Source organism: Chlamydotis macqueenii, chromosome 1 (assembly GCF_036417535.1).
Source record: "Chlamydotis macqueenii isolate bChlMac1 chromosome 1, bChlMac1.mat, whole genome shotgun sequence".
Classification (NCBI taxonomy): domain Eukaryota; kingdom Metazoa; phylum Chordata; class Aves; order Otidiformes; family Otididae; genus Chlamydotis; species Chlamydotis macqueenii.
Window position 1 is genome coordinate 188171703 of NC_141556.1, and position 27252 is coordinate 188198954.

The window sequence follows — 27252 nt, forward strand, 5'->3', positions numbered from 1 at the left end:
TAGCAGGGAACCAGCTCCGGATTCCCACGCATGTGGGTGGTTTTCCACAGCGCAGGCTGCCCATATGTGAGCAGTACATGTCTGAGCTCCATGACAGCTGGCGGTCTTTAAAAAACGATTTCGTTTACTCTAGAGAAGGGACCTATCCTGATCTGTTCTAAGAAGTCCTTAAACAGTAGCATATACAAAAGAAGAGGAAAAAAGAATAATATCCCCCACATCAAAGGTGTCCCAGTTAGCCCACTGGGAGTTCAGAATCAAACACGCATTATCTTCTGAGACACCTCTGGTGGGATTCACTTTGGGATACTGAGAGCTGCTCACGTCTTGAGATCATAGCCTTTACTTGGCTGTCTCCAGACCCGACTTGTCCATGTACAAGTCCAGCTTTCTATCCAGCTTTTTAACTCACTGCCCAGCAAAAGCAGTGCTGTTCAAGCCATATTTTAAGGATAAGTTTGTATAAGATTGGTGAGTTCTCTGTTGGCAGAACTGTTCAGAGCTAGCCATTAACACTTTGCTTTACCTAGCTACATCAGCCTCGTGGCATTACACCCTGGAAGGCAAAATGAACTGCTTTGTGCTGACCACCACAGTTCATTGCCAAAAACAAGGCTTATCTCATTCGTGTCCTTTCTGAAGTGACTATTGCAGTCAGAAGCCCGACCTCACTCCACGCCTTATGGACTTTCTGATTTACTGCAACACACTCTTCTCGTTGCACTCCCTGAGAGTCAAGAGCTTATCTGGGAAAACAGATGACTTGAAAATGTGGAGCCTCTTTTCTCTGTTCCAGGTAAATTCCACTTATGACTGAAAGGGAGGGGGAAAGATTGCTTTAAATCGTCTTTAAGCTCCCCATATTTCATGGTAGGCAGAGGGCTACCTTCACTTCTGATGGGAATTAAAGTGCCTTAAGGTATTGTGATAGGAATGCTAACACCTCTCTGGCACACAGGAACAGGCAGAGAGGGTCTTTGACTCCTCTGAGATTGAAAGAACACTGAGAAAAAAATACATCTTCTAAGGATATTTATTTTAGTCTTATTACTTATTCCTCTTTACAGTTTACAGATAGCCCTTCTGCCATGGGGGTTATGGTAGAAATAAAGGCTAGCATAATTGTATTTACAGTGCTCTTAAGGAGTAAATAACCCTATCTGCAACTCAGGTTTCTGAAAGCGCCCTCTCTAAGGAGTCAGACATGAAATCCAAGACCGTAAAAACAAAATAATGTGTGTAAGATATGGAAGAATGCAGATGTGAACTTAGGAAAACACTCCTCATGCAAATGAAGATAAAGAATAAGACTTTACTCCCTTTTCTGCAGCCTTGAGAGATATACCCTGACCATGTCCTTATTTGCCTGCAAAGGCAACCCACAAACACCATTTTCTGTGGCTAGGTACATCCTCTTACCCTCACTTATATGTGCTACTCTTCATCCCTGCCACCTAACACAGAAAATCTCCTGCCTACATGGTCTTCCACTGCAACATCCTCAGTGAAAAGAAGCTAAGACCCCTGAACACAGCCCTAGCTTCTTAGAAAGAAGCATTCTACTCATTAGCGGTTGGAGGAAAGAAAATAAAGCATTTCTCACACGTCGGGAGTTTGGAGAGTCACCCAGGTCTTGCCAAAGTCCAAGTTTATCTGTAGTTATAGTGACTCCTTAAATGGGAAGAGGAAATATAGGTAGGAAAAATCTATGCAGAGGAATCTGCCCATACCCATAATGTTGTACTTTTTGGGGGATAACAGAGGACTAAGATGCTGGAATAAACTCGTGGAGGGGTCATGGTGTAAGAAATGCCCCTTGTGTTTTGTTGAGGAAAAGGAATCATCATCAATAGAAAAACTCAGATTAAAAGTCATGAAGCACAAAAGCAAAACTTTGGGGCTGGAGCTGTGTTTTGATGGTAGTGTGCAAGCGAGGATGCCCTGTCAGAATCTCTTCAGCATCCCTGCATCAGTGAAAGGAGAGGAGGGAGATTTTGCCAGAGCATTGCTGAAGGGAAGTGTATATGTGTGGGTGTAGGTGTGGACATGGAGGAGCTGAAGGTAAGAAGGGAAAAAAGCAGATACAGAGCTTTGTCCAGTGCAGTCATCAAAGAGAGACTGGATGGAGTATCGCTTTCCTCCTTCCTCTACTTTCCGGCAACAGTGGTCAGAGTTGCCCTAATTTCTGGTTTCCTGGGAAACTCTTGAGTGAGCATGTTTGTTGTAACAGCTACAATGCAAATAGTGTAGCTAAAGAAAAGCCTGTGAATAAAGAGATTTTGATAGTTCAGAGGGATTTGAGAGATGTGTGCTTATCCAGGTTTACATGCATGTGCATGTGCTTGCACGTATCTGTGAGCAGGCTTGCACTCATTTGGCAGAGAATTCCAGAGGTTAGTTTTCCTGGGAGTGTGCAAGAGCTGAAAAGAACAGAAGGTGGCATGTTTTCAACAGTTTCATGCAGCAAAAAGTAGATTAAAGGAAATGCAGGAAGGAGCTACAGTAAAAGGAAAATAAGAAGGTAATAAAGTAAAAGGACACAAAGGAAGAAAGAAGACAGCTAAGTCCAAACCATATCTATTTTTATATCTCTGCTGCTAATGATTGTATTAATACTGAAGGCTATTTATTTTCCCCATTTTTGCAGTGTAATTAATTGATGCCATAACAGCTGATTTTACTGGACTCTGAAAAACGCCTGGTCAGTTGTGATGCATTTAATTTTCAGAACGCTAACATTTTCTGAAAATTGTAAAATGCAGGTGTATATTTTTTTTCTGTGTGGGTTTTTTTTTCCTCTTAATGATAAAATTCACACAGTGTGATCAGTTTATCCAGATCTGCATCAAGAAGATAAAAGTGGCCCTGACGGCTTCCCTCTAAAGTGCAGGTACACAGGAGACAGCGCTAGGCAAAAAGGAGAATGAATTTACACTTGTCAGAAAATTATGAAGCAAACATCCAAAAGAAATAAATCAGAGGTGATGATAAAACTGTTTGTTCTCAAGTCATTAAATTAAGATCATTCTGAATATTCAAGTTGGTTTTGTGACACTATTACCACAAAGAGGTGTCTTTTAATCTGCAAGCATCCTGTTGGCCTGCCTACTTTTCTTAAAGCACACATTTATCTCTTTTTTTCCACCTTACTAGTCTGTTTTAAGCAACAAGTTCACCTCACAGTGTGACAGCAGCACGAAAAAGACCTGTTTGCAGCCAGTGTTGGTGACTCACCAGGTAGGATGCTCCTTGCGTCTTGAGCTCCCCTTTTCGCTTTGTTTTACGAGTAATTGCCACGGCACGTTCAGTGAGAAGCAGCCCAAAAGTTAAGTTTGAGTGCTCCAGAGGGATGGTGAGGGCTGGGCTGAGCTGGACCAAAGTGACCTCTCCTGCCCTGGGAGCCAAGGAGGAGGTAAAGCCCACATCCACATGGGAATAAAGCGGCACCTTTGTTGCCCCTTTGAGAAATCTTGGACTGTGTCTGACAGCAGACAGCTCTTCTTTGTTTAGCAGCCAAATTCCCTGGGCAGTTTTTAACTTCAAACATTCACCAAATGAAAGGAACTCTCCTAAAATGTCTGGGGTCTGGGGAGAGAGGCCTCACATGGCCTGGATGCTGGCAGCATCCCCTGTCACCGGCCGTTGGAGGCACATGGTCACTGACTGAGCCTGGTGCCTTCCCCCTCTTTGGGGGCATTTCCAGGCCACACTGCTAATGAGCGACCAAACCCAGCTCACAGCAGTTGCAGAAGGGAAGCTGAGAGACTGGCAGCCCAAGAGAGGGGCACGAGGAGAAACCACTGCCACGGCTCTTGTTTTCCAATCTCCAGGCTGCACATGCTCAGGAGGGGGAAATCCTGCTGCTGCGGCACCTTGACATAAAATAAATAGAAGAGATACTGAAACATGGACTTTTGGAGAATTTCTGTCATTTAACTTTTCTTTTTCTCACTGCATTTACTTGCTGCTCTCCAAACATGAGGTATTTTTGAGGAATGGCTGTGCTACTCCCTGGCATCCTGCAGCAGACCAGGACTGAAAAGCTCAAGCTGGAAGTAGAGATAACAGCTGCTGGTCCCAGGAGCTCTGACAGCTGAAGCCACCATCTGGGAGACAATCCTGAATGCCACCAGTTTGCTTTTTTTCTGACTCCAGCAGAGCATATCAAATCGGTCTTCCTGACCCCAAGCACCGGGAAATGCAGGTTTTGGCTGTGGATCTGCCTGCTGTGATTCCTTCCAGGCAAATACACTTCAAATTCTGCTTCCTAGCTCGTAACACTTAATCCTTGTGTTCTTATCTTAAGGAATTACATATAAATAAAAATTTGTACTATATAATACAAAAATACAAACATACATATAAAATATGTACTATTTACATATCTTGTTATCTATTACATACTATGTAAGATGCACAAACATTAAATATACTATATGTATATGTTAAAATATGTATTATATAATGAAATTTATATAAAATTTATATAATAGTAAAAACATATTCTCTGTGTGTGCATGTGCACGCACACGTGCGCTTGTTGCAGTCATGCTTTGACACCAGTCATTTTGAGAACAAAACTTCTCAGCCACTTCCTGAGGAGACTGGGATAACGCTTATCACCACAGATGACGGTTTCAGATGGGAACCACAGGCCATGCCTAAATGCTGCAAGAGTTTTTTTTTAATTGTTGGCATCACCTTTACCATTCATAATGATGTTACATATATCAAATGCAGTTCCTGAGGAAACTGAAATGTCGTAGGAGAGAAATACCTCCCTGGCACCTTCACTTTATCAGCCAAATCAGAGAGGAAAAACCCAAGCTGCAGTGCACTGAGCCAAAAGACCACAGCTAGAAGCTTTTATTGGTGGTTCTGCTCTCTGAGGCTGAGGAAATAGTAATAAATGTGACTGTTGCAGGAGGCGTGGACACAAACCTCTTTGGGCTAATGTCTTCTAATAGAATCGGAATGTCCTGGGCAAGCTAACTATACAACTAGTTCAGAAAAACCCTGTCAGCAAGAGAAAGCAGCTATTGAATTGCCTGGCTACACAAAAGAAAGTGAGCTCTGCCTGTGAAACTCATCCTTTCTGTGAAGCCAGTCTTGTTGAAACCACTTTCAGTTAGCAAAGAAGCAGTTGCAGTCACATTCCACTTTTTGGTACTTCCTGCAGGGAGTACAGGGTTTAGGTCCCAGTGCCTAGCCGGCTGCGTATTGAGAGTCAGTGCCAAAAAAATCAAGCTTTTCCCATCACCAAATGCAGCATGTAGACCCTTAATAGGCAGCGAGAATTGCACTGCTCTGTCGCATTCATTCTGTTAGGTAAGTTTTAGTTGTCTGTGGCTACCATGATACAGTCCATAAATGGGTTTTTCTGGACCTTGTTACGGAAGTTCACCAAAGTTAGGATCTAAGTGATGTTTAGGTGAAGTGAACACAGTCTGCTGAGACTTTTGCCTCTGAAGTCTTGGAAGACAGGACATAAATGAGCACATCCCCTGTGCAGCATGGTCAGTTAGTGGTTGACATTACAACTTGAGGAGCCTGTGCTGCATGCTCTGATGCATTAGGGTTGCATGGGTTATTGAGGGCATTATGTAGCACCTCTGCTAAGTCCTGGGCACATGGAATTTGCTGTGTGTGATGCATAGGCAGCTGCTGATGTTCCTAAAGCCATTATAAATCTCTCCCGAGCTTATTTCTTCGAGGTTGGATACAAATCTTCCCCTTCCTCCTACTGTGAGAGAGTGTTTCAAGATCCTGACAATGGGAGGCCAGGAATGCTGTCTCCAGGAGACTGTGTAAGGCACACCGCCGATGAGGTGGTCTCTGGCACTCTTGAGTGATGCCCCTATGAGAGGTGGGCACAGAAGGATACCTCCCATGAAGCCAGCCTCCCGACATACTGCCATCATTTTGTTCCTGAAGACAGAGGCTTGTGTTGACCTGTACAATTAGCCAGATCCTGCTCAGGCCTCTGTTTATGGGCTTGAAAATACTGGGGGATCAGTCCCAGTGGGGCACCGTGTAACTTGCTGTATTGAAATCCAAGTCTCTTGCCAAGAAATTGAAGAGAAGCCCAGCCACATGCCCATGAGTTACTACTTAAAGCATTCGGTATTCATGTTTCTTTCTTGCCAGGATCATTTTGGTGCCATTAGAAACATAAGAAAAAAATAATCAGTGAAAAAGACATTTGATAGCCCAAGAAATATTCTTTTAACCTTTTGTTACAAACAGCAGAGAATAAATGGAACATGTTTATAAGATAAACAAAATCATCAACAGTATCTTTTACCTCTGCCTCCACTTTCGTCTCTCCAGATGCTTTACCTCATTCTGTCCAGATCTTACGGCTTCACAGGATATGCACCAGGAAAAGGCTATTGACTCGCGGTACCGTTTCAAGTGGTCCTCAGCAGGAGGTTTAGGCAGATGTGATGTGCAGGTAAGCCAGCTGTTAGAGATCTAGGGTGCTGACAAATGGAAATTTTCATTCCCTCTTACCCCAAGGAAAAAAAAAATGTTTTTTTGTACTTTATATTATCAATTCCAAGCTGGGGGCTTTTTGTACAACTGTTAGGGCATGAGAGTGGCTCTTCTGGGTTGGGTGATCTGCCCCTGACAGTGTCCAGTAGTGGAGTTGTAGGGAAGAGAAGATGAACAATCTGAATCCTTCCACCTTTTTCTAGTTTGGGCTTTCTGAACTAGCTGTTGAAACAAATAGCTGATTTCAATGGACTTTTCTTCCATGAATTTCACTCCTTTCAGACTAGCTGTTGAAACAAATAGCTGATTTCAATGGACTTTTCTTCCATGAATTTCACTCCTTTCAGTCTGGCATAAACATCATCCCTTCACTAATAAGTCTTACAATTTTAATTTTGCATCAGATGATTAGGTATTGCCTACTTTGTTTCATCCTTGCAGCCAGCAATTTTGTTGGGTGGAATCTCTCTAAAATATTACAAGACACAGTGAATCATTGTTTCTGTAACATTCAGGATTTAATGCACCTCTAAAATACTCTCCCTTGAGTATTTCTTTCTGAGGCTGAAGAGTGGAAAAGAGTCTTATCTATTTGACCTCTCTTTTTGGGGAAGACATTCCTTAGCTTTTATAATTCTTTTTGTCACTTACTGTCTTGTTCAGTTGCATTATGTGCTTTTTTTTTTTTTTGGAAGGGAATGCAAGAGGGAGAAAAGCAAAAGTGAATATATTTTTAAAGAAATGGGTGCATCATGCACTTATCCAGAATGCCTCCTCTTGTCTTCTATGGTAACTGAATTAGAGCTTTTGCTACAAAAATGGTCAAAATGATGCTAAAGGTGACAATTGTTACACCTGATCTTCCAGTTGCACTAGTTTAACTGGAGCACTTTAACTTGTGCAGCTAGAGATTCATGCTTTTCATGCACACTTACAGTCAGGAAAACTTGTATAATGAAAATGCAGGTAAGAGGAGATAGGAGGCATCCACACGTGTGTGAACATTGACCATGAAATGAAGTAAGATGCATCATTTAAGAATCTTCCAGCTGTTCCCTTCATTTTTACTGGAAGTCAATGGTCACTTACCAAAGCAACAGTAGTGCAAGGTAAATTCTGAATGGATTATCTCACAAGATAAATAACAAGAAAATAAAAACTCAAACAGCCAATCACTTGGGAGTAATTAACTGAACAGCTTTCAAAGACAAAGCATTCACTGGCAGGAGCTGAATTCTTTCAGAGCTGGAGTTGAGTCATTCTTTCAAAAGACAGTGAGGATGCATTAAAAAAACCTGACTCCTAAAAAAGCTGAAATGTAACCACACTTGGCCTGTGAAGAGGCAGTCATCCTGGACCTGCTGGAACATGCATGGACACCTTAGTGGTATCAGAATCCCACTAAGTGCCAAAACGAACATGGACATGACTTGATCCCTCTGGATGATCTCAGAGTGTGCTCCACATGAGCAAGTTTAGGTAGTAGAAGGGTACAGACATAGCAACGCAGGAATCACTGCCTACTAGTTCACTCTTCCTTATAGCAGTTGGTAAATACACTGTGTTACTCATGTAACTAGTCACAAAGTACAGCTTTCTGACAGTGAAGGAGGTGGGTGCTTACTTAAAATTCACACAGAAATCAGAGGCCAGTGCTGGCCAGTTTACAAAGGGTGGGATGAGAGGGGAAAGGTTCAGAGCTGCTTTTTCTTTCTGCATCATAGTATTTGTAACAGGTTAACCCTAAGTGTCTACATCTCAGACATTTCTAACCTGATGTATTTGCCATTGGAAATGAAATCTAATGACCTGGCACAAGAAACAACTGCCAGCAACATCAGCGCTGCAGGAACAAGTGCTGCTTGCTGCAGTCACCTTCGCCTGTCAGTGACTCCAGTACGATAAACCCTGCCAGCACACAGGAACACGGCAATCCAACCTACAAAGGACTTGCGGATATCTAGAGATTTTTGATGTTCTGGAATTGAAAGAAAAATCCCTCGCTGAGCCATGACTACAACAACAATGACTAAAAAACAACTCCTGTGCTGACTACGTCACGACCAGAAAACAATCACTTTGGGAACAAAGCAGTGGGATTTATTGCAGACTAAGTAGTAAGTTTGTGTTCTTCCATCAATATGAAAAATCAGTTTTTCTTAACACTGCATTACAGTGTGATAGTTACACACAAATTTTAGATCAGTAACCAAACCAGAAGTAGTTTTATTTTTTTTTTCCTGATACAAATGCCAAATATCACAGCCGTAGACATAAGCAAAAAATTGTTCCAAATAAATATGCATGGAAAGATTTTTGACAGCTTGATAACAAATTTAAACACAGTAATTATTGTATAAAGGGTTTAACAAATGGTATTACTGCTAGCAGAATAAGCATCTCCAGGGAAAAGAGGACTGAATACATAATCTGGAAATAGATTAAATATATATATATAAAATATACTCAGTTTATTGCATGGATAGATAAATATTAACATATTTGTGCACATAACTGGGAATGAGGCACTTATTCAGGTTAGTATAAACAAGGCCACTTGTTAAGTAGAAGAGAAAATCTTAATAAGCCTCCAAAACATCTTGCTGAAATCTAAAACCTCGAAGCCATAATAAAAAAGGCATGCTGTTACAGATGTATTTATAGTTCACTGAATTGTAAGAAATTCAGTTTCTTAACAATGGGACAAATCTGGCAGGCCTTACTGAAAACATTGGGATTTTTTTCCCAGGCAGAGGACTTTGATATTTGATTCATGAATGTTACTCATGCTTGTCCAGCTTTTCAGTGTTCGCTTTGTGTTTTTCTTTGTTATCGCAGGTTTGCACTATTATTTTATATATTGTTAGAAAAACATGAGTCTGATAATCCCCATCAACCTAAACATTTCACAGAGTTGTAATGAGATGCCATTCAAAGCAGTGAACAAGTTGTTTACTGGGCTAAATATTTGGCTTGTAGAACACATGGTTTTTGATGCTATTTTATAAAAAGAAATAATAATTAAAAAAAGATTCTGCCTGCAAGCAACTTCAATGATATTTCAATCTGTTAAAATTCAAAAGCAGAAAAATAGCTCTACTGATAAACACCTATTTTCTGTATTTTATATATATATTTTTTAAAAGACCTTCTCTGCTTATACAAAACAGGCATTTTATAAATATTAAAATGTTCTATTATTTACATGTGTCCCATTTTACTGTAGAATAATTGACTGCTATTATCCAAACATGCAGGTTCTTGGAGACAAATTCTGCATTTCTCATTGTCATAGTGACTTCATATATAGGCAAAAAGGCAATATTGATCTTAGGTTACATTAGCAACTTAGTTGTGAACTTAAACTAAATATAAAAAGTATCTGTAGGTTAAGTCTTTGATCAATCTTGCACACATAATACACGGATCACAAAACCAGGAACTTCATTAAAAGAGTAAATTAATGTCAGGTGACTAGGGAAAAGGTCTAATGCACTGGACACGTCTTGTGGATAACAGTTAGAACACAGATTAATTAAAATAAAAGATGACTGTGTGATTTTAAGAATGGAGTTTGACACTTAGGTTGCTGCAAACATCCTTCAATTAAGCAGTCTGAATCACAGTCTTCAGAAAACCTAGAAAAGGTAGGACAGATTCTAACCTGATTCATTTGGTGAAAAACTGATGAATTCTTATTAGATGAGTGAAGTCCTAATAATATAATTCCAGAGCAAGAGCTACCAGTGTGAATCCCTCTGGGCATATTCACACTGCACGATAAATCATAGCACAGATATCCCTAGGCTAGTAGAAACCTCAGCGTTTCTGGGTCTATGGCTCAGAGGACGATTGTGCAGAATTACTAGGTTAGGTCTATCTGCGTTGAAAGAGCACCATAGCCAGGCCAGGAAGCCTTTTGGATAGATTTTTTTAGTTCAGAGGCAGAATTGTGTGCTTGCAGCCAGCCTGCTTTCAAGTTGGATCCTGTTCAGCTAACTCAGATCTCAGCGGCATGGTCCCCAGAATACCAAATGCCAAGTGTATTGCAGCTGAAGATAGTTTAGGAGCTGCCCGCACGCACCACCACAAGACAGTGGAAGGAAATAGGTATTTTAGCAACAGTCTCAACAGTCTGATTCAGATTTTAAATAGTTTATATAGTTTAACTCTATTGACTTGAAATGACTTGTTCATATGTAACACTAGTGTGACAAATGGGATAATCCATCCTGAAGGTTACGTATTTTTCATGGCCAGGCATTTGGCAGGATATGACAGAGGCAGAAGCAGGTCCTGTTTGAATAAGGACTGACACGGGACACTGGTAATCCAAACTTCTGTGGAACTTCATGCTGTCATGTTATCTCAATCAAGAACGCTGAACGTAAAATAGAAGTACGCTTGCAAAAGTAGTCTCTTGTTAAAAAATGCCCAAGAATGACCCAGCACATTTGTTACAATGTGCTATGGTTATAGAGTAATAAATACTACTTGATTCAACCAAATGTTATTTTTTTTTCTTCACTTTGTTGCCATTTAATATGGCAACAGACAATCACATGTTGAATTTAGTATTATGATTCCTAGGCTCAGCTCAGGCAGAACCTTGTCCTCTGCATTTTGAATCTAACTCTATCATCTTCTCTAGGTACTGAAATAATAATGCTTGCATTTCCCAGCAGCGGATATGCACTAACAAATATAATTTACCTTACCATAAGCATCCAGTTTCTGTGAAAAACAAAACTTTTTCTGGATTTGTTGTATTCTTTGGCTTTATATAAACATAAATAAGGAAAAAAAAGATCTCAGATTAAATAGCTGAATAAAAAGTATGTATTGAATCCTGTGACATGCAACTGATTATAATGTTATGCTGTCTAAACTAGCCATCTTTTGAAAAAGTTCAGTTACACATAAGTAAAAAAAAAATATTAAAAAAATCACTGGTGATTAAGTGAAGTCAAAAGCTTATAGGAGGGAGGATTCACGCCTGAGGCATTTCATCACCTTTCAGACTAACTGTAGACACTGAGTTCTTTGTGAGAAACAGTACAAAATTTAACTGGAGTGTAAGGATTTGTCGTCTCAAGTATTCTGTGTTTCCAAAGAAACAGATCTCCTCTCTTATTGCAGACAGGATATATAGCACCTTTGGATAGTTTCTTCTACATTTTTAAATGCCAGAAAACACAAAAACAAAACAAAAATCTCTCCCTTATAATGCAGTTCCTTGAATTGCTGCTTAAGATTAGTGCATGATACAGGATGTCAGGACTACCTTTCGTGCAAAGTTGGAGTTTCGGTATGGATTTTTCTGTGGCTGATAATGGCAGCAAGAGTTCAGGACAAAAAATTTCAAGTACACCTAGAACCACATCAACCGCCATTCCTCATGAGTCACTGTGATCTGCTGCTAACAAAGTGCACTTCAAGTTTTTTTGAGGCACTCTGGAGACTCTGGCTTGAATCCTGAGGTCTTGGAATCAAACCTCAGAGCTGTCGCTGGTGTAACTGTATGGTATCATCATCGGTTCATTGCTGCCTGACTCCTTTGTGGCTTCCTTCTTCTCAGAATTTTGTTTCCGTTTTAGCAGCAAAATGATGATTGCAATTAAGCAGACGGCAAGGAAAATGGCAGTAGCTCCACCAGTGATTGTGACTATGCTGACCTCTGCACTTTGGTTATTCAGTTCCCTGGGGAGAACACCATTGACTGCAAATTCCCTTTGAGGAACCTGTTTCTTGCTGGTGCGATCTAGTGCTATGTGCTGTATGTTTGTTCCTCGGTTGCTTTCTGCTCCAATGTCTTTTGCAAGTTCTGGGACCTGCTCAGCTCCCCTTTTCTGACGTCTCTGTGTGGATGCTCCTGGGCCTCCACCACTGAAAAGCAGGTGGTGCCGGTGTTCCACACTTCTTTTGCCGATTCCACGGTTAGCATTCTCTTTTGAACGTACAGTGTAGATTGTATGGACATACCACTCCCTACCCAAAGACACCTAGAAAGACACAATTTTTTGTATTTAAACACTCACATACACAATCTGGACAGCACTATACACAGAGGAAATCAATCACTGTTCTGAATTAATTGCCTGGACAAGTACTTTCAAAATCATGCACAGATAACCCCCACTATATGCCAATGTACCTCAGAGGAGTCATGTTTTCTGCCAAAATGTTAAGTCTCTATTCCTCTCCATGGACAGACCCTATGGCTATCAGGTCCACATGAAGAAGCATAGGCTTGGCACTTTTTTGGTACTGTTAGTACCAACAGCCATACAAAGAACCTCAGCTGTAGACAGGCTGCAGAAGAGGACCTTCCAGGCCCAACCTGCCAGCTGATTAGGCCCTGGCTGTGGCTCCTTCTCCATCTTAAAATAAGAGAACAATTTTTTACTGTAAGGATGGTTGAACTTTGGAACAGAGAGGCTGTGGACTCTCCATCCTTGGAGACACTACAAATCCAGATAAATATGGTCCTGGGCAATCTGCTCTAGGCGACTCTGTTTTGAGTAGGGGGTTGGAACAGACAATCACCAGAGGTCCCTGACAACCTTATCCGTTCTCTGATTCCATGATTCCCTGTACTTTGCATGAGATGATGCTATCTTCTCTGAATTTATCTTGTCTTTTCTGGATAAACAATAAATTTGGACTCCACAAAGTCCAGTAGGATTGTCTGAACACTTTCTTAAAGCTACTGGCTGACAATTTCAGTGGTTGCATCCAAGTTCTGTTATTGTGAAAAATAACACATTTTCCATCTTTTGTTTTTCTAAGTCTTTCTCAGAACATACTATTGCTTCATATTCTCATTCTTTTGACAGAATGAGGACAAAAAAAAATACTGCATTATTGGAAATGGATTCTTCATATAAAAAATGAGATTTAATTTTCCTAGGAATAGATTACAAAAGCCTTTCTATGCTGACAAGTAGGCTGTTCTCTTAACTATTCCATTGCTTACAATGGGACCTTTAATACTGAAATGGCCAGGAGCAGGATTAAAGTTTCCTCAATATTTTTTCTACTAATTTATACACTTGAGTTTTGCAAATACTAAAGAGACAAATACTGAAGAGGTAACTCCTGGCTGGGTTATATAGATCAAGGGGATGAATGCATACACCTGAAGGATTATATTGAATTAAGAAGAAGTTGCACCCTTTAGATGTTAATTTGTAGGCTTTCCAGTGCTTAGGTGTTTCACAATGTTTAACTTTGTGAGGAGAGAATCGCACAGAAAATGCTGAATATCAATTTAATTTTGAGGATGTTCACTATAAATGCCTATGATTCCTTTATTTTTTTATCTTTGACGAGTGAGATAGGAAGCAATAACACAACACTGTATAAGAAGAAACTTAACAAATTCTTAGAAGACATGCATAAAGGTAATTTGTATAATTTCTAGTTAGACTGTGGAATTAGGCATGACGAAAGCATAGTAACCCCACAGCAACCTTCTGAAACCATATTTTATACTTAGAAATTTTTAAGCATTTATAATCCTGTTTGACTGTCACTAGGACTAGAATAAATCTTTCTAATGGTTTCAATATGACTTACTGTTAACAACATTTCTTGTGCAAGTGTTTCTTCCTTGGTTCAGTATTCTTGCTAGTAAGCTACAGAACTCATACCTGAAATAGAGGAGTTGAGTCTACTTTAAATCCATCAGAGCCTGGCTGTTTAACTAATGGAATTGCTTCAGGATCATCTATTGCAAGTTTTGCATTAAAAAGCACATTTCCAAAGCTTGTGGCTTGCGTCTCCGGTTGAGCTTTGTCCTACATGGTCATGGAGGGAAAAAAAAAGTTTGCAAATCAAAGATTTGTATCTTCTAGGAAGAACAGTTATAATATTTATACGCAATGTATAAATTGTGTAATTTACACATGCTATTTTATGTAATCCAGTGTAATTTAACAAGAAAAGACATGCAATTATGGTCACATCTGACTCCTACTAACTTCTATTTATTCTCTTGCCTGAAGACTTTTTTGCTGAAATACAAAGGGGGAAACACTAGAGAACAACCATAGCAACATTTCTAAAATAAAAAAAATACATCAATGTGGTCTGAAATAAAAGTAAGAAGTCTATTTTCCAGTTTAAATAAGTTAACTTTCATTTCTATTAACAGTCATTCATATAAAAGAGTTTAGACAAATAGATAATCATCTTACTTAAAATTAACTCTCTAAAAGTTGGGAATCAGGTCTGTAGTAATCTAGGCTTACTCTATAATTATTTTCAGAGGGGAAATAACCTCAGATATTCTAAGCCAGCTTTAGAGGTATCTCTCTTTCCCTGTTGACTACAGAAGCAACCTGGATAACTAACTGCATTATACACTAAATTTTGGATGGCTAAAGACTAAACAAATTCCAGTCCTTAAATTGTTTGTCTCCTAAGACTCCCTCTACAGTCAATTAATATAGACAATGAAAAGGAAAAAACCTATCTTGGGATTCTAACTTAGGCCAAACTCTAAATGATGAGAGTCCCCAGAAAGATTAAGAATAGAACCAGGAGGGAGAAAGGTAAGATACTGCCTTTATCAGTTCATGTTAGCCTGGAGCTCAAGTCAAAAATTTGGTGCTGTCAAGAGTATTTTAGAAAATAGTTAGTTTTAGATAAAAAAGAAGTTAGAAAAAAAAAATCTCCCTGAATTAGAATACTTACCACAATCTTAAACCTGTACAGAAGGGATGGAGAATCAGCAAGGCACCCATATTCAGTGTTGGATGGATTATACTTGGGTACATATCCATCAGCTCCTGTGCATAGGAAAACCTTCTCGATGCTACAGTAGAAGGAATCACCCAAATTCTGCACTGGATCCACCATCACCCGACCATATATAGTATCACCTGTGAACAGTGCACACAGTTCACATCCTGTTACACTGGAACATTTAGCACAGTACTGAGTCTAAGTTGATAAGCCTAGTCAAGAAGCTCAGTGCAGTGTAAAGTGACTGCACTTTCCTGTCATGTCAAAGGTCCCAGCTGAAGATTCTCAATCTGTCTACAGCTTTATCCAAAGTGAGGAAACTTGCTACCCAGCTTCCACCATAGGAGGTTGCCAAAGGTCATGATCAGAGTGCACACTCTTCCATGCACGCTGGGCTACATAACGGCAGTAGGAGGCCGTTTGCTGTTGCTACAACCTGAACCAGTTCAGGGGCTGCCTTATATTCTGGGCTACACTAGGCTCTTCATTCAAAAGTGAGTTAAAGAAACATTAAATACTCCTGTGCACCAGACTAGGGTGTTGGTTTTGGCCTCCTCACAGTGCACTTTATTGAAGAGATGTTCTTTTTTATGCCAGTAGAATCTTGTTCAGGCTGCTTAAGAGTTTATTTATACTTGGTCAGGCTGGCATACTGTACAAGTGAAATGAACATTATGAAAAGTAACAGAGACATTTTCTGAGACTTAGCTCCCTCCTGTGTAACTGCATTTCAGCTGTCTGATAATGTTTAAGATAAGACATGCTTGCCAGGCCTGTACAAATAACTTGGGCCATTGCTACGCAGGCAAGAAAAGTACATACTATGTGTAGTGGTCAGATACCAGACAGAAAGTGGTTAGGAAGGTTGAGAATCTGGAGAAAGAAAGGAGGAATGTTGTATTGTTTTACAGCAATTTGGAGCAACTGTGGACTTTGAGAGAGAGAGACCAGGTACCTGCTGTTCAAGAGACATCACAAAAGACAGTCATGTATTCAAGGTGTGGCACTCTAATAAACAGGCAAGAGAGGCCCATGAGGAAAGCAGACGAATGAAGTGACTGCTTAGGTCCACTGACAGATGTGTCAATTGAATCAGTCTTCCCACTCCCAGCCGACTCAGTGGAAGGCAGGGGGAAGGGAGAAAGCCTTGATGCTGTTCAGCAATAGCCAAAACACTGGCATCTTATCAACACTGATTGAGTCTCAGATGCAAAGCACAGCACCTTAGTGGCTGCCATTAAGAAAGTTAACTCCACCCCAGCCAGGCTCAGTACATGCACCCACAACAAAAACCTTTGTAATAATCACTTATCAATTAGGAATGTTCCTAATATCAGCCAATGTTTATAAAGTGCTCAGCTTATGAGAAATGGCACCAGTACTGTAACCCTCAGAAGTAACAGTTTCAGTGCAGACTGGCCAACAGCTCTGATGTGAACTGCCAGGTAAGAAAGGCAAATGCAAAAGAACACAAGCAGGAAGCCCGGATCCTTACTCCTATCTTGTTTTGACTGAAACAGGATCCTGATAGTGTGGAACATGTATTAAATGATCTGTGCACAATTATACCTTCTGAGAAAGCAACATCACTTTCTTGCCCAAAGCCCGCTGAGCCATCAGATAGCCACAGTGTTTTTTTGGAGAGGAGGAACATCTGGGTGTTCAAACTGAATTCAGCAGCCACTGGGTCACTGACCTAAAACACAATAGCATAAGGGTCTTCAACAAGTAATTCTTTAATGGCTCCTAAAACACAGCATGATCTTCTCCCAGTACACATTATTTATCAGCTCCGCACATTTACATGCAATAATACAGTTTAATTCAAAAGATTTCTTTGTACTAGACATACATTGCTACATATTTTACATACATACAACCTTCGGTTATCCGCCTCTCTGATATTTGATAGGATTCTAGGTTAGCTTCTTTGCACCACATTTTTCCAAATCCCAGCCAAGGAGGTGCCCAAGGCAACTTATGCACGGGGGTAACATGAGGAAAATATTTCCCTCAATAACTTCTCTCCCTCTGACTCATCACAGCTTGTTTTCTCTACTCCATTTTCATTCTTACACTAAATCCCATCTTTGCTTCTGATCCTCTGCCAATTATTTGAAAGTACACATGGCTGAGGATTTATTTGCAAGTATCAGTTCTTCTGATATGCTGCAAGATATCAGATTATGCATGTAAAAATGCACCAAACAATTCGAGCATCTTTCAATGCTAATATTTATCTTCATACATTTGATGCAGTTATCTATGTTTATTCCTTGATTACAAGAATAAAATAAATCAATACTACCAGCAGCAGGCTCTCATTGGGCCATATAACATAAGTTAGAAGGCAAACTATACAGGGACATGGCTTAAGAAAAAGGGAAAATCACAGTTAACAGAAGAATTGGGGAGAGCCCCAAGTTCAAAAAGATGTAGTGTACCTGAGGAAACAATCTGGAAGATGCACACATTAAAAAAAAAAAGAAGATAAAAGAACAAGAGACCACTAAACAAATAAAAAAATGCTAACATATATGTATATTTATGTGTATATATGTGTACATGTGTGAAAAGGAAGGGAGGAAAACAGAAAACAAAACATTCTTGCTGGCATACAGACAAGGGCCTGATGGAATAAGATATAACAATATCAACAGGAACTACTGCTGCAAGTTATACAGCTGACGCATTCATTCTTCCTCAAATCTCTTTTTCAAAATAGAGTCCCCAAACTATCAAAGTAACAGGATTTGGCAAGAAGAATGTACAGCTGAAATATTTTTATAAACTCGCTGCTACTCTTCAGAAAGAGGAACACTACTACCATAGCCTTTTCACAATTTAAAAAAAAATATTCATTTTCTTTGGAATGCTTCCTTCTAAATAGCTAGGATTCAGGCTATTGAATTGCAGTTCCATTGCTTCAAATACCTGACTGACACAGCTGGTTTCCAGCTGTGGTTCTGAAAGAAAATCAAGCATGGCCTCATCGAGCTCTTCCTGGGCAGAGTAAATGTCCACTGAATAGCAAACAAGAAGCATTTGGATTTGACGACAGACCACTCGGTGGATAAGGAATTGGCTGGATGGCTGTACGCAGACAGTGGTGGTCAATGGCTCAATGTCCAGGTGGAGACCAGTGATGAGTGGTGTTCCTCAGGGGTTGGTATTGGGCCTGGCCCTGTTTAATATCTTTGTTGGTGACATGGACAGTGGGATAGAGCGCACCCTCAGCAAGTTTGCCGATGACACCAAGCTCTGTGGTGCGGTCAACTAACTCACTGGAGGGAAGGGATGCCATCCAGAGGGACCTGGACAGGCTGGAGAAGTAGGCCCATGCCAACCTCATGAAGTTCAGCCAGGCCAAATGCAAGGTCCTGCACCTGGGTCAGGTCAATCCCAGGCACAAGTACAGGCTGGGCGGAGAATGGATCAAGAGCAGCCCTGAGAAGAAGGACTTGGGTGTGCTGGTGGATGAGAAGCTCAACATGAGCCAGCAATGGGCACTTGCAGCCTAGAAAGCCAACAGCATCCTGGGCTGCATCAAGGAAAGCATAGCCAGCAGGCTGAGGGAGGTGATTCTCCCCCTCTACTCTGCTCTCATGAGACCTCACCTGGAGTACTGTGTCCAGCTCTGGAGCCCCCAACATAAGAAGGACATGGACCTGTTGGAGCGAGTCCAAAGGAGGGCCACAAAGATGATAAGAGGGCTGGAGCACCTATCCTGTGAGGACAGGCTGAGAGAGTTGGGGTTGTTCAGCCTGGAGAAGAGAAGGCTCTGGGGGAGACCTTATAGCAGCCTTTCAGTACCTAAAGGGGGCTTATAGGAAAGATGAAGAGAAACTCTTCAGCGAGGCCTGTTATGAAAGGATGAGGGGTAATGGTTTTGAAATAGGGGGAGGTAGATTCAGATTAGACATCAGGAATTTTTTTTTTACACTGAGGGTGGTGGAACACTGGCACAGGTTGCCCAGAGAGGTGGTAGATGCCCCATCCCTGGAAACATTCACAGTCAGGTTGGATGGGGCTCTGAGCAACCTGATCTTGGTTGGAAATGTCCCTGCTCCTTGCAGGGGGGTTGGAATAGATGACCTTTAAAGGTCTCTTTCAACCCAAACTGTTCTAGGATTCAATAATTCTAAGTGTGTACTCAGCTAAAGGCAGTGGATTTCAGTCACACAGTTTACAACAATGATCAGAGCAATGGCCTGGGTAAATATTACACATATAGCTGTGAAAACATCTCTTAGACATCCTATTTTAAGTTACTGTTTTTATTTAAGTTTTTTTTTAATTTCAGTCTCAGTGCTGCCAGTGGTGACCCATAGCTGTAATTTATGACAATAGTTTAAATGTGATTATTTTTCACATGCATTTGAGGCATTCTAAACAAGAGCTCTTAGAAAAATAATCTGTGAGTATCTGCTGGGTGAGAAGAGTACTGTCAATTTACTCTGCCTGTTTGCCATGCCCATCAACTCTGCATATGGATGATTTGGGGACAATGTAGATCACTCATGGCAGACATCCTCACCTTCGTGGGACTAAAGCCCATGAGATACTTGGTACCTCAAGAAGCAGAGAGCTCTTGAGATTGATCCATCCAAGAGCAACAAGTAACCTGATTATGGAAGTGCTTCTCTCAGGAAATAATTATGCATATTTAAAGCAAGGAGATGCTGAAAGGACCGGAATAAAGCAGAGCTGTTCATGTACAGGAAATCCCAGAGTGAGATAAGTAGTAATACAACCCTCATTAGTGTTCCAGGCTACCTGCTTCCCTCTTCAGGGACTACAGAGAGAGAAAAAGGAGATGGGCAGATACATGCTAAAGAAGGAAATGTTGAAGCAAAATCTACAGATGGGAAACACCAGATATACTGTCTTATTGAAGTTTGATTCTTAAAATGGCCTCTCACTTATGAACAGTGAAAACAATTGTGAAGGAAATTAGAACAAAAAGTTTCCAAGAAAATGAAAAGCTTCATATTAAAAAGCCCAAGAAGATAATTCAGTACAGCAGCTGAGGCACTAGACTACGAATTGGGAGAAAAAACTCCTGTCCTGTAATTTCATCATTAGACTTTACAGGCAAAGTCATTTTGGTTCAGTTGTGACACCTGCATTCACTGACTCCTTGCAGGGGGTTGGACTACATGACCTTTAAAGGTCCCTTTCAACTCAAACCGTTCTATGATTCTATGATAAAATGACCCCTATTGTATACATTTATTTATTCCAGGGGAGTTCTTAGTCTTAGTTCTTTGTTCTCAGTCATAGGCTTCTTCCAGGTAGAAGTTAGGTGTTTCTCTAGGCTACTTTGCCCATTTTGCAATGATTTTTGCAGCTCTTGTGAATTTTCTTTGAATTATCAACATCTTCCTGTTTATGCTAGGACCAGACACAAGCTGTGGTTTAGCATTGCTGTGAATTGCTTTAGAGTTCCTAGAAGCAGATTAGAAATGCCAGACAAAAGCTGAAGTGCTGAACTAGTATAAATTCCCTTCCCACTTTCCATTCATACTTTTTCAAAATGTTTTGCTCGTTAACTCTGAGAAGGCAGGTTTCATGTCAGATCGTGTATCACCTCTCTGTTTTTCCAGGACTTAATGCCATATTAGGAATCATTTGTTCTCCCATAGCTGGCACAATGTCAAATGAAAACATAAAGACTGCATACATTCCCTTGTCTTCTCTGGCTAATTCAACAGAAAAGAGATTGTGTATCCCTGACTGATCCATATCAGATTTATACTATAAGAAGATTTAATAGCATACATCTATGCTATTAATGAGCATGAAACCACAGCCACACTGTTCCAGTGTTAGTTGTATTGGCTCCAAATAACAGAAATGGTATAACTTCCTCCTCCCATCCCAAGGTCATGCTTGCCCTTTTGATAACACTGTAAACTGGCAGATCGTGTTCTGTTAATTATCCAACACAACCCCCAGATTTTTTTCAGTCAATGCTTTCCACAGCAGAGTCCATTTCTCCATATTTTGTTCCCAGCTACAGAGTTTTACAGCTGGACTTTGTGAAAGATATGCTGTTTGCCTGTTCCCACGTTACCATATGATCCATACTGCTATGGGTGGGATTTGTTTCACTCACTTTCCTGAGTCTTAAAGCTAAGAATTTTACCAGCATTGGCTATCTGTACTTCCTCTATAGTCAGTGAAGGAAGTCATACCTTAGGACTGAATGAATTTTCCTCTGATCTTTGTGTCAGATGAAAAATCTTTTGATAATTGTTTTATATTTTACTAATTATCTGATAAAACTATTTGATACCAAAGCCAACAGACAAGTAAAGAATACCCCAAAGCTAGTTCATATCACAGTATCTATCCCCCAAACTAACGTCAATGAGCTTCCTATTGACTATGAAAGACTGGCCATGCATGGAGAATAAAAAAACATTTGTGCTCCTATGTTAGCCTTTCCCAGTTGGGTAAAACTGGTTAAATAGCAGGAGGGGGCTATCTGCTGTCCCACTAATTCAGGAATTGGTTTGTTTATAAGCAAGTAAATTCAGTTTCTAGCACTAACATTACAAGACCAACAAAGGCAATTTGGGAATCAAACTAAAAAGGAAACATGATGAAGGTACCTGCTGGAATCGGATATCCAGATCAAATGTGATCGGCTCTCTAGGATTGCAGATCACTGGTAGTCTGTACTCCAGATGTGGAGCAGTGGTACAAGCTATTAGCTTCACAGTGTACGTTCCAGAATAGTCTCGAACCTGAAGAAAGACAGAGAGAGAGACAGACACATAGAGCTGTTCCACCAACATCCTAACTAACAGGCCGGGGCAATGGAAGAAACAGTGAAGGCTGAGGTTTTACCGCAAAATCTGAAACAAAGCTCCACTGCTGTACTGGCTGGTTGTATGTTGGCTCACTTCGGATGAGGCTGAGGCTAAATGTCAGGCCTGGGTGATCAGCTGACATAACCATGGAAGTTAGAGATGAAGCTAGAAACATGACAAGAGATAGATTTGTCACCTTTAGCATTTCACTGCAAACGCTCAGAGCCTGAGAAACATTCCCAACAATTCATAAACTCTAATGCCATAGCTGATGTTAATACCTTTACAGGGCACTGGGTTTTATTAACTGAAACTAACAAAATCAATTACAGTCAGCACAGCTGGGCCCCCTTGATTCTTGTTCAAGTGTCTATTAAACAGTTGCTTTTGGGCTACACAACCAGAAGTGTATGAAGATTAAATTTAACAGACAGGCAAAACAGTGAGAGTGGAATGGCAAAGATCTATAATCCCTCCTGTTTTAAACTTGGAATGTCAGCCCAGGGAACACAAAATATTTTTTTCTTAGCAATATAACTCTTTCAGCTCTGCCTGATAGTCAAAACCTAACATGCTAGAGGACAGCTGAGAAAAAGTAGAAGCACTAAGAAGGAGTTTTATAGGTTAATAAAACTGAGTTAAACTAAAAGAGATTTCTTAGAATGATTTTTTCCCTTCTCATTATTGTTTAGCAGATTTAATTTAGTTAAATAATCTTTTCCATGGCTGGCATTCAGGCTCTGTAGACAGAGTCTTACACCTGTGATTATTCTGAATAAAAGCAGTGGAGTTTAAACAGATTAAATTGCAGAATCAGGTCCTCAGCAACGACTAAGGAAAAATCCTTATCTGGAGAGCACAGTACACAAAAAATTCAGATATTAGTAGCAGAAATAAGAAAAATGAATAGTATACTATTTGGGAGGAGTGTCTTTGTTTTCATAGTACTGCTAAAGTGTAGATTAAACTTACCAGGATGTGACATCACAAACACACCATGAAACCGGGCTTCAGTCTTAAAGTTGACAACCAAGCGCCCCTCTTCACTAATACGCATGCTGGTTGGGTACAGGGAACCTGGCAGCAGAAGCCAATTCACGAGGTTTATTCCACTTGTAGATGACAAATCACAATCCTATGAAGCACCAGTCCCACTCTTTAATCTACCCTTGTCAAGTCAGTTGTTTGGGAGAGGATTTGCTGGTACCCTTTGGGTTTACTCAAGATTCTTCTCAAATAAGAATTTACACAGCGGGGCCTAGAGTTTTCTCAATGCTTCAGCTTTCCAAAGCACATACAGAACTTCCCTGCAAAGTCATGGCTTTACATGTTATCACGGACTCACACAGCCACTGTAGTAGGCTGAGGAAAGTCCACAGCATGGTCTGTGCTTGTGTTCAGGGAAGAGCACAGTCAGCTGCCAGGGGGTTCTACAGGAGGAAGAATACTTTTGTTTTCACCAAGTACTCAAGCTGACTCCTACCAGTGAAAGCTGCTTCAGAGACACTTTTTATCAGTGCCTCCCTATCTACTGTCCCAAGGCAGTACCCACCAGCATTTAGTTGTAGCAGTGGTTGTGGCTTCCATGGCAATCTGCTTGAGTGTGCTTGAATCTATGAATCTAATTCTGACAGGATTTGCATTGCTCGTGATTTCTGGTATGAATCTGGTCCAAAACACAGGCCTAATGTTTCCTAATTTCACGTTACAAGGTCTTGTTTATACATCAGAAATGGTTTATTGCTGTAGCTTGCAGCCAAGTCCCTTTTCCTCTAGAGTTCTGTAAAGCTTCAGAGTTCAGGTGTTTCCTCCAGTGCTCCCTTACAAGAGCCAGTGATATGCCACCATTCTGCTTGCCAGGAGCAAGAAGGAAACAGGAATGTTCCTCCACGAACATGTAGAAAACCTAACATGCTCACCAACGTGAATGTATACCACTTGTACAAAATCACCTGTACCAATCGTATTTATTGATACATTAGAGAGAGATATATATGTATGAATTATGGCTTTAGAAGACCTCGATTGCTTTACAGTTTTACGTAGAATTTATGTAGAAAAATTATTTGTGTCCAGAGGTATGGAAATAAACTGGAAACTAGTTAACCTCTCCCTGCCCAGAAAAACAGCTGCTCATTGTGCAAGGCTGTGGAGTGAGAAAACACTGTCAAAATCAGATTGGGATATGCTGGGGTTTACCCTCTACTCCCTCACTGTGTTTATCGTGTTTTGTGCTGGCTGTTTTCAAAGGCAGCTGTCAATGTTCAGCATCTCCAAAGACCTGGCCATCAGCTTCTTAAACAGAGAAATAAAATTTAAAGCATCCAAGATGGGAAAATGTGGCACATAGATGTGCCACATAACTGCTGAGACTGAGGATTAGATCTCGTTGTTATTCGGTGAGTAGGACATCATGTGATTTGCGGCACGTGGCTTATTCTTTAGGCATGCCATGGCATGTTCCTCATTCTTCATGCACTGTAGATACCCCTGGCCACTCCTCATTTCCTGCTCTTAACATGAGGACAGAAATTGCACAGCAAGGACTTTGGTAGTTCATATACAAAGTTTGCAGAAACAAAAAATGGTTTTGTGTTCACTGGAGTCCTGGAATTGTGTAAGTGAACATATATAATTATAGCTGGTGCCTGTATTTTACCTTAGGTTGAAACAGATATGGAACACCTGAAGCTTAAATACTACCTAATATAGGAAATACTAATGCTACCTAAATAAGGAAATACTAACTAAATTTGCACAAATAGAACAAAGCAGTGTATATATATATAATCATACGTTTTAATCTTTCACAAACATCTATTTTTGAAAACAAAATTAATTTTTTGCAAAGATAAATTCTGTAATGATAGAGTTTGATTTTTTGAGTAATCATAGTCACAAACATTTATCGACCGTATCTGTCACATTTAAAGAATGTATTCTGACACATAGGACAGGCTATTATACCCATTATGTATTTCTGTAGCTTTTGAATGTTTCACAATTAATGTTTACAAAATATCAAAAGTTTCTGAAACTCTGCATTCATGGTCAGAAAAATATGATATCGCAGAAAAGTTTAATTTTAATTTTTTTTTTCATTAAAGTGCAAACATCTTGTATGGTAACAGAATATGAATACATTGTAAACTTTGAGGGTCTGAATAGAAACAAATGTGTTAATTTTTGCACGTGCACTTCAAACACAACAAGATAATTATCCTTCTTTGCAATAAAAGAACTGGTGTCAACTTTACATAGTTTTCATAAACACACTAACAGAGAACCGTGAGTACTAGGAAATGACAGATTTTTTGCAACTGGTAATAAATAGTAAATTATTTTTTTTCTTTTAGCATTAGAATTATTGAAAAATAATGCTATTGTGTGCAAATTATACTCTTAGTAACAGAACATGAGTCCGATGCAAAGAAATCCAACACTCACCTTGGAGCTCTGCTTCAGGTGGGCTACCGATCCCGTCCTTCCACAGGATGGCAGTGTCATACACAAAAGTCAGCCGCAGCTCGGACTGCAGGTCGAAATGCTGCCAGCCTCCCACGCCCACCGGAGAGTGGAAAACGTAAGAGACGTACAAGGGGACTCTCAGCGTGACATAGGACTGTACTAGGTTGAGAACCTATAAAAAGGAAAATTATTGATTTAGGTTCGTGACAGGCAGCATTGCACAGGTAATCCTAATGCAAGAAAAAGAGAAGACAGAAATTGAATATCGTGACAGAGAGACAGAATATCGTGACTGAATCAAATTGTCTTATTTTGCAAATTACAGATGAAGTGCAACACAACATATTTCAATGGATTGCAGCTGAGCTTACACCCCTTCCTGTTCCATTTTTGTATTTCAAACCGAATACGTGTTCTGACAAAACATAAACCCCTCAATTTTGACTCATCATTTTTGTTTAGGCTTTTTAAGAACATAACCAACACGGCTACGAATGAAGGCTTTAGAAATTTTTCAAATATCGTTTTGCGTTTGCTCTATCCTTATGCCTTAACCAACTCTTTTGCTTACATCCTTATGCTACTGTCTTGTAAGAAGCTCTTCTAGAAGACCCTAAATTTGCCCAGATGTCGTTGCAAGAGTGAGTCCTTGGACTGTACTTATTCATCTCTGGAACTATTTCTTCCTGTGTGCATGGATAGTAGCTAACACACTGCATGCAAACACACAGTTTTATGTGTTTATATACAGTTTATCACTGTTTGGAAGAACTAAAAATAGTATGCAAGTCAATACAGATTTAAAAGTAGATCCTTTATACATACATGTAAGTCAATACAGATTTAAAAGTAGATCCTTTATACATATATTGTACAAAACAATAGTACTGCAATTATTATCAGTCAGGGAATTACATATTCTCTTTACATATTTTGATGAAAAAAGGCAAGAACAGTGTCAGTAAACTATCACCTCTTAAGACAGACCTTACACGATACATGGATCCAAACCTGTCCAAAGAGAATTTGCATTTACTCTTTGTTATAAATATGTTTTCATTCACATCTCTCTCTTAAAAATGTGCAATTCAGATCCTTTTAGAACATTCTGAATTTTCTTAGAAAGATGCAGAAGGAAAGGCATTGAGGTCAACTCCCAGTGGGAAACTATTTAAAGGCATGAATGGTGTTGAACTCCCATTTACTTCCAATAGAAACTGCATAGGTAAATTTCTAAATGTGAACGTTTCCCTGGAGTGATTACCTTACAAGCTTTTAAAGAGTGTTTTGCACTATTGAAAAACCCCAGCATTCAAAGAACTTTACAAGCTGGGTAAAAACCAAACTGTTTCTGGGTTCACACAGTGCCATGCCAGGGGGCTGAATGTCCGGGACCGTACAGCTGCTTTACATTTCCAAATGCCAAACAAAACTTTTAGTAATACTGTGAAACCACAAGTTTACTGCCTCCACTGACTAAATACTCTGAACTAATCACGGAGTTCATTATGTCAAACAATAGAATTCTCAGGTCTATAAAAATATATATATATCTATGATGAAACTCTACAGTGCATCGTGCTTTGCCTTTGATTCCGTAGTAACCTTGAACATTTGTCATTTCTTGGAACAGGATCAAGAACTAAATACATTTGGTAGCATAACAAATATGTTACTATTGAAAAGTAATCCCAGATGAACTATGTTGGCTTTTCTCAGTGTG

The 27252-nt window shown here is 40.0% G+C and overlaps 2 protein-coding genes across 2 annotated transcripts in view; both read right to left on the minus strand.

Annotated features, from left to right (window-relative positions):
* LOC104473131 (complement C4) overlaps positions 1-3355 on the minus strand; it is a 62131-nt gene extending 58776 nt beyond the window's left edge. The window contains exon 1 of the mRNA XM_086771928.1: positions 3235-3355. The gene's annotated coding sequence lies outside the window, so the exon portion shown is untranslated. The remainder of the gene's footprint in view (positions 1-3234) is intronic.
* An 8315-nt stretch (positions 3356-11670) lies between these two features.
* The window catches only part of FREM2 (FRAS1 related extracellular matrix 2), a 136549-nt gene continuing 120967 nt past the window's right edge, over positions 11671-27252 (minus strand). Inside the window, exons 17-24 of the mRNA XM_086742026.1 lie at positions 25509-25701; positions 23034-23138; positions 22099-22226; positions 21861-21995; positions 16813-16939; positions 15193-15380; positions 14148-14294; positions 11671-12497 (exon numbers count right to left, since the gene is read on the minus strand). Of these exons, the coding sequence (XP_086598152.1) occupies positions 11985-12497; positions 14148-14294; positions 15193-15380; positions 16813-16939; positions 21861-21995; positions 22099-22226; positions 23034-23138; positions 25509-25701 (1536 nt within the window). The 3' untranslated portion in view covers positions 11671-11984. The remainder of the gene's footprint in view (positions 12498-14147; positions 14295-15192; positions 15381-16812; positions 16940-21860; positions 21996-22098; positions 22227-23033; positions 23139-25508; positions 25702-27252) is intronic.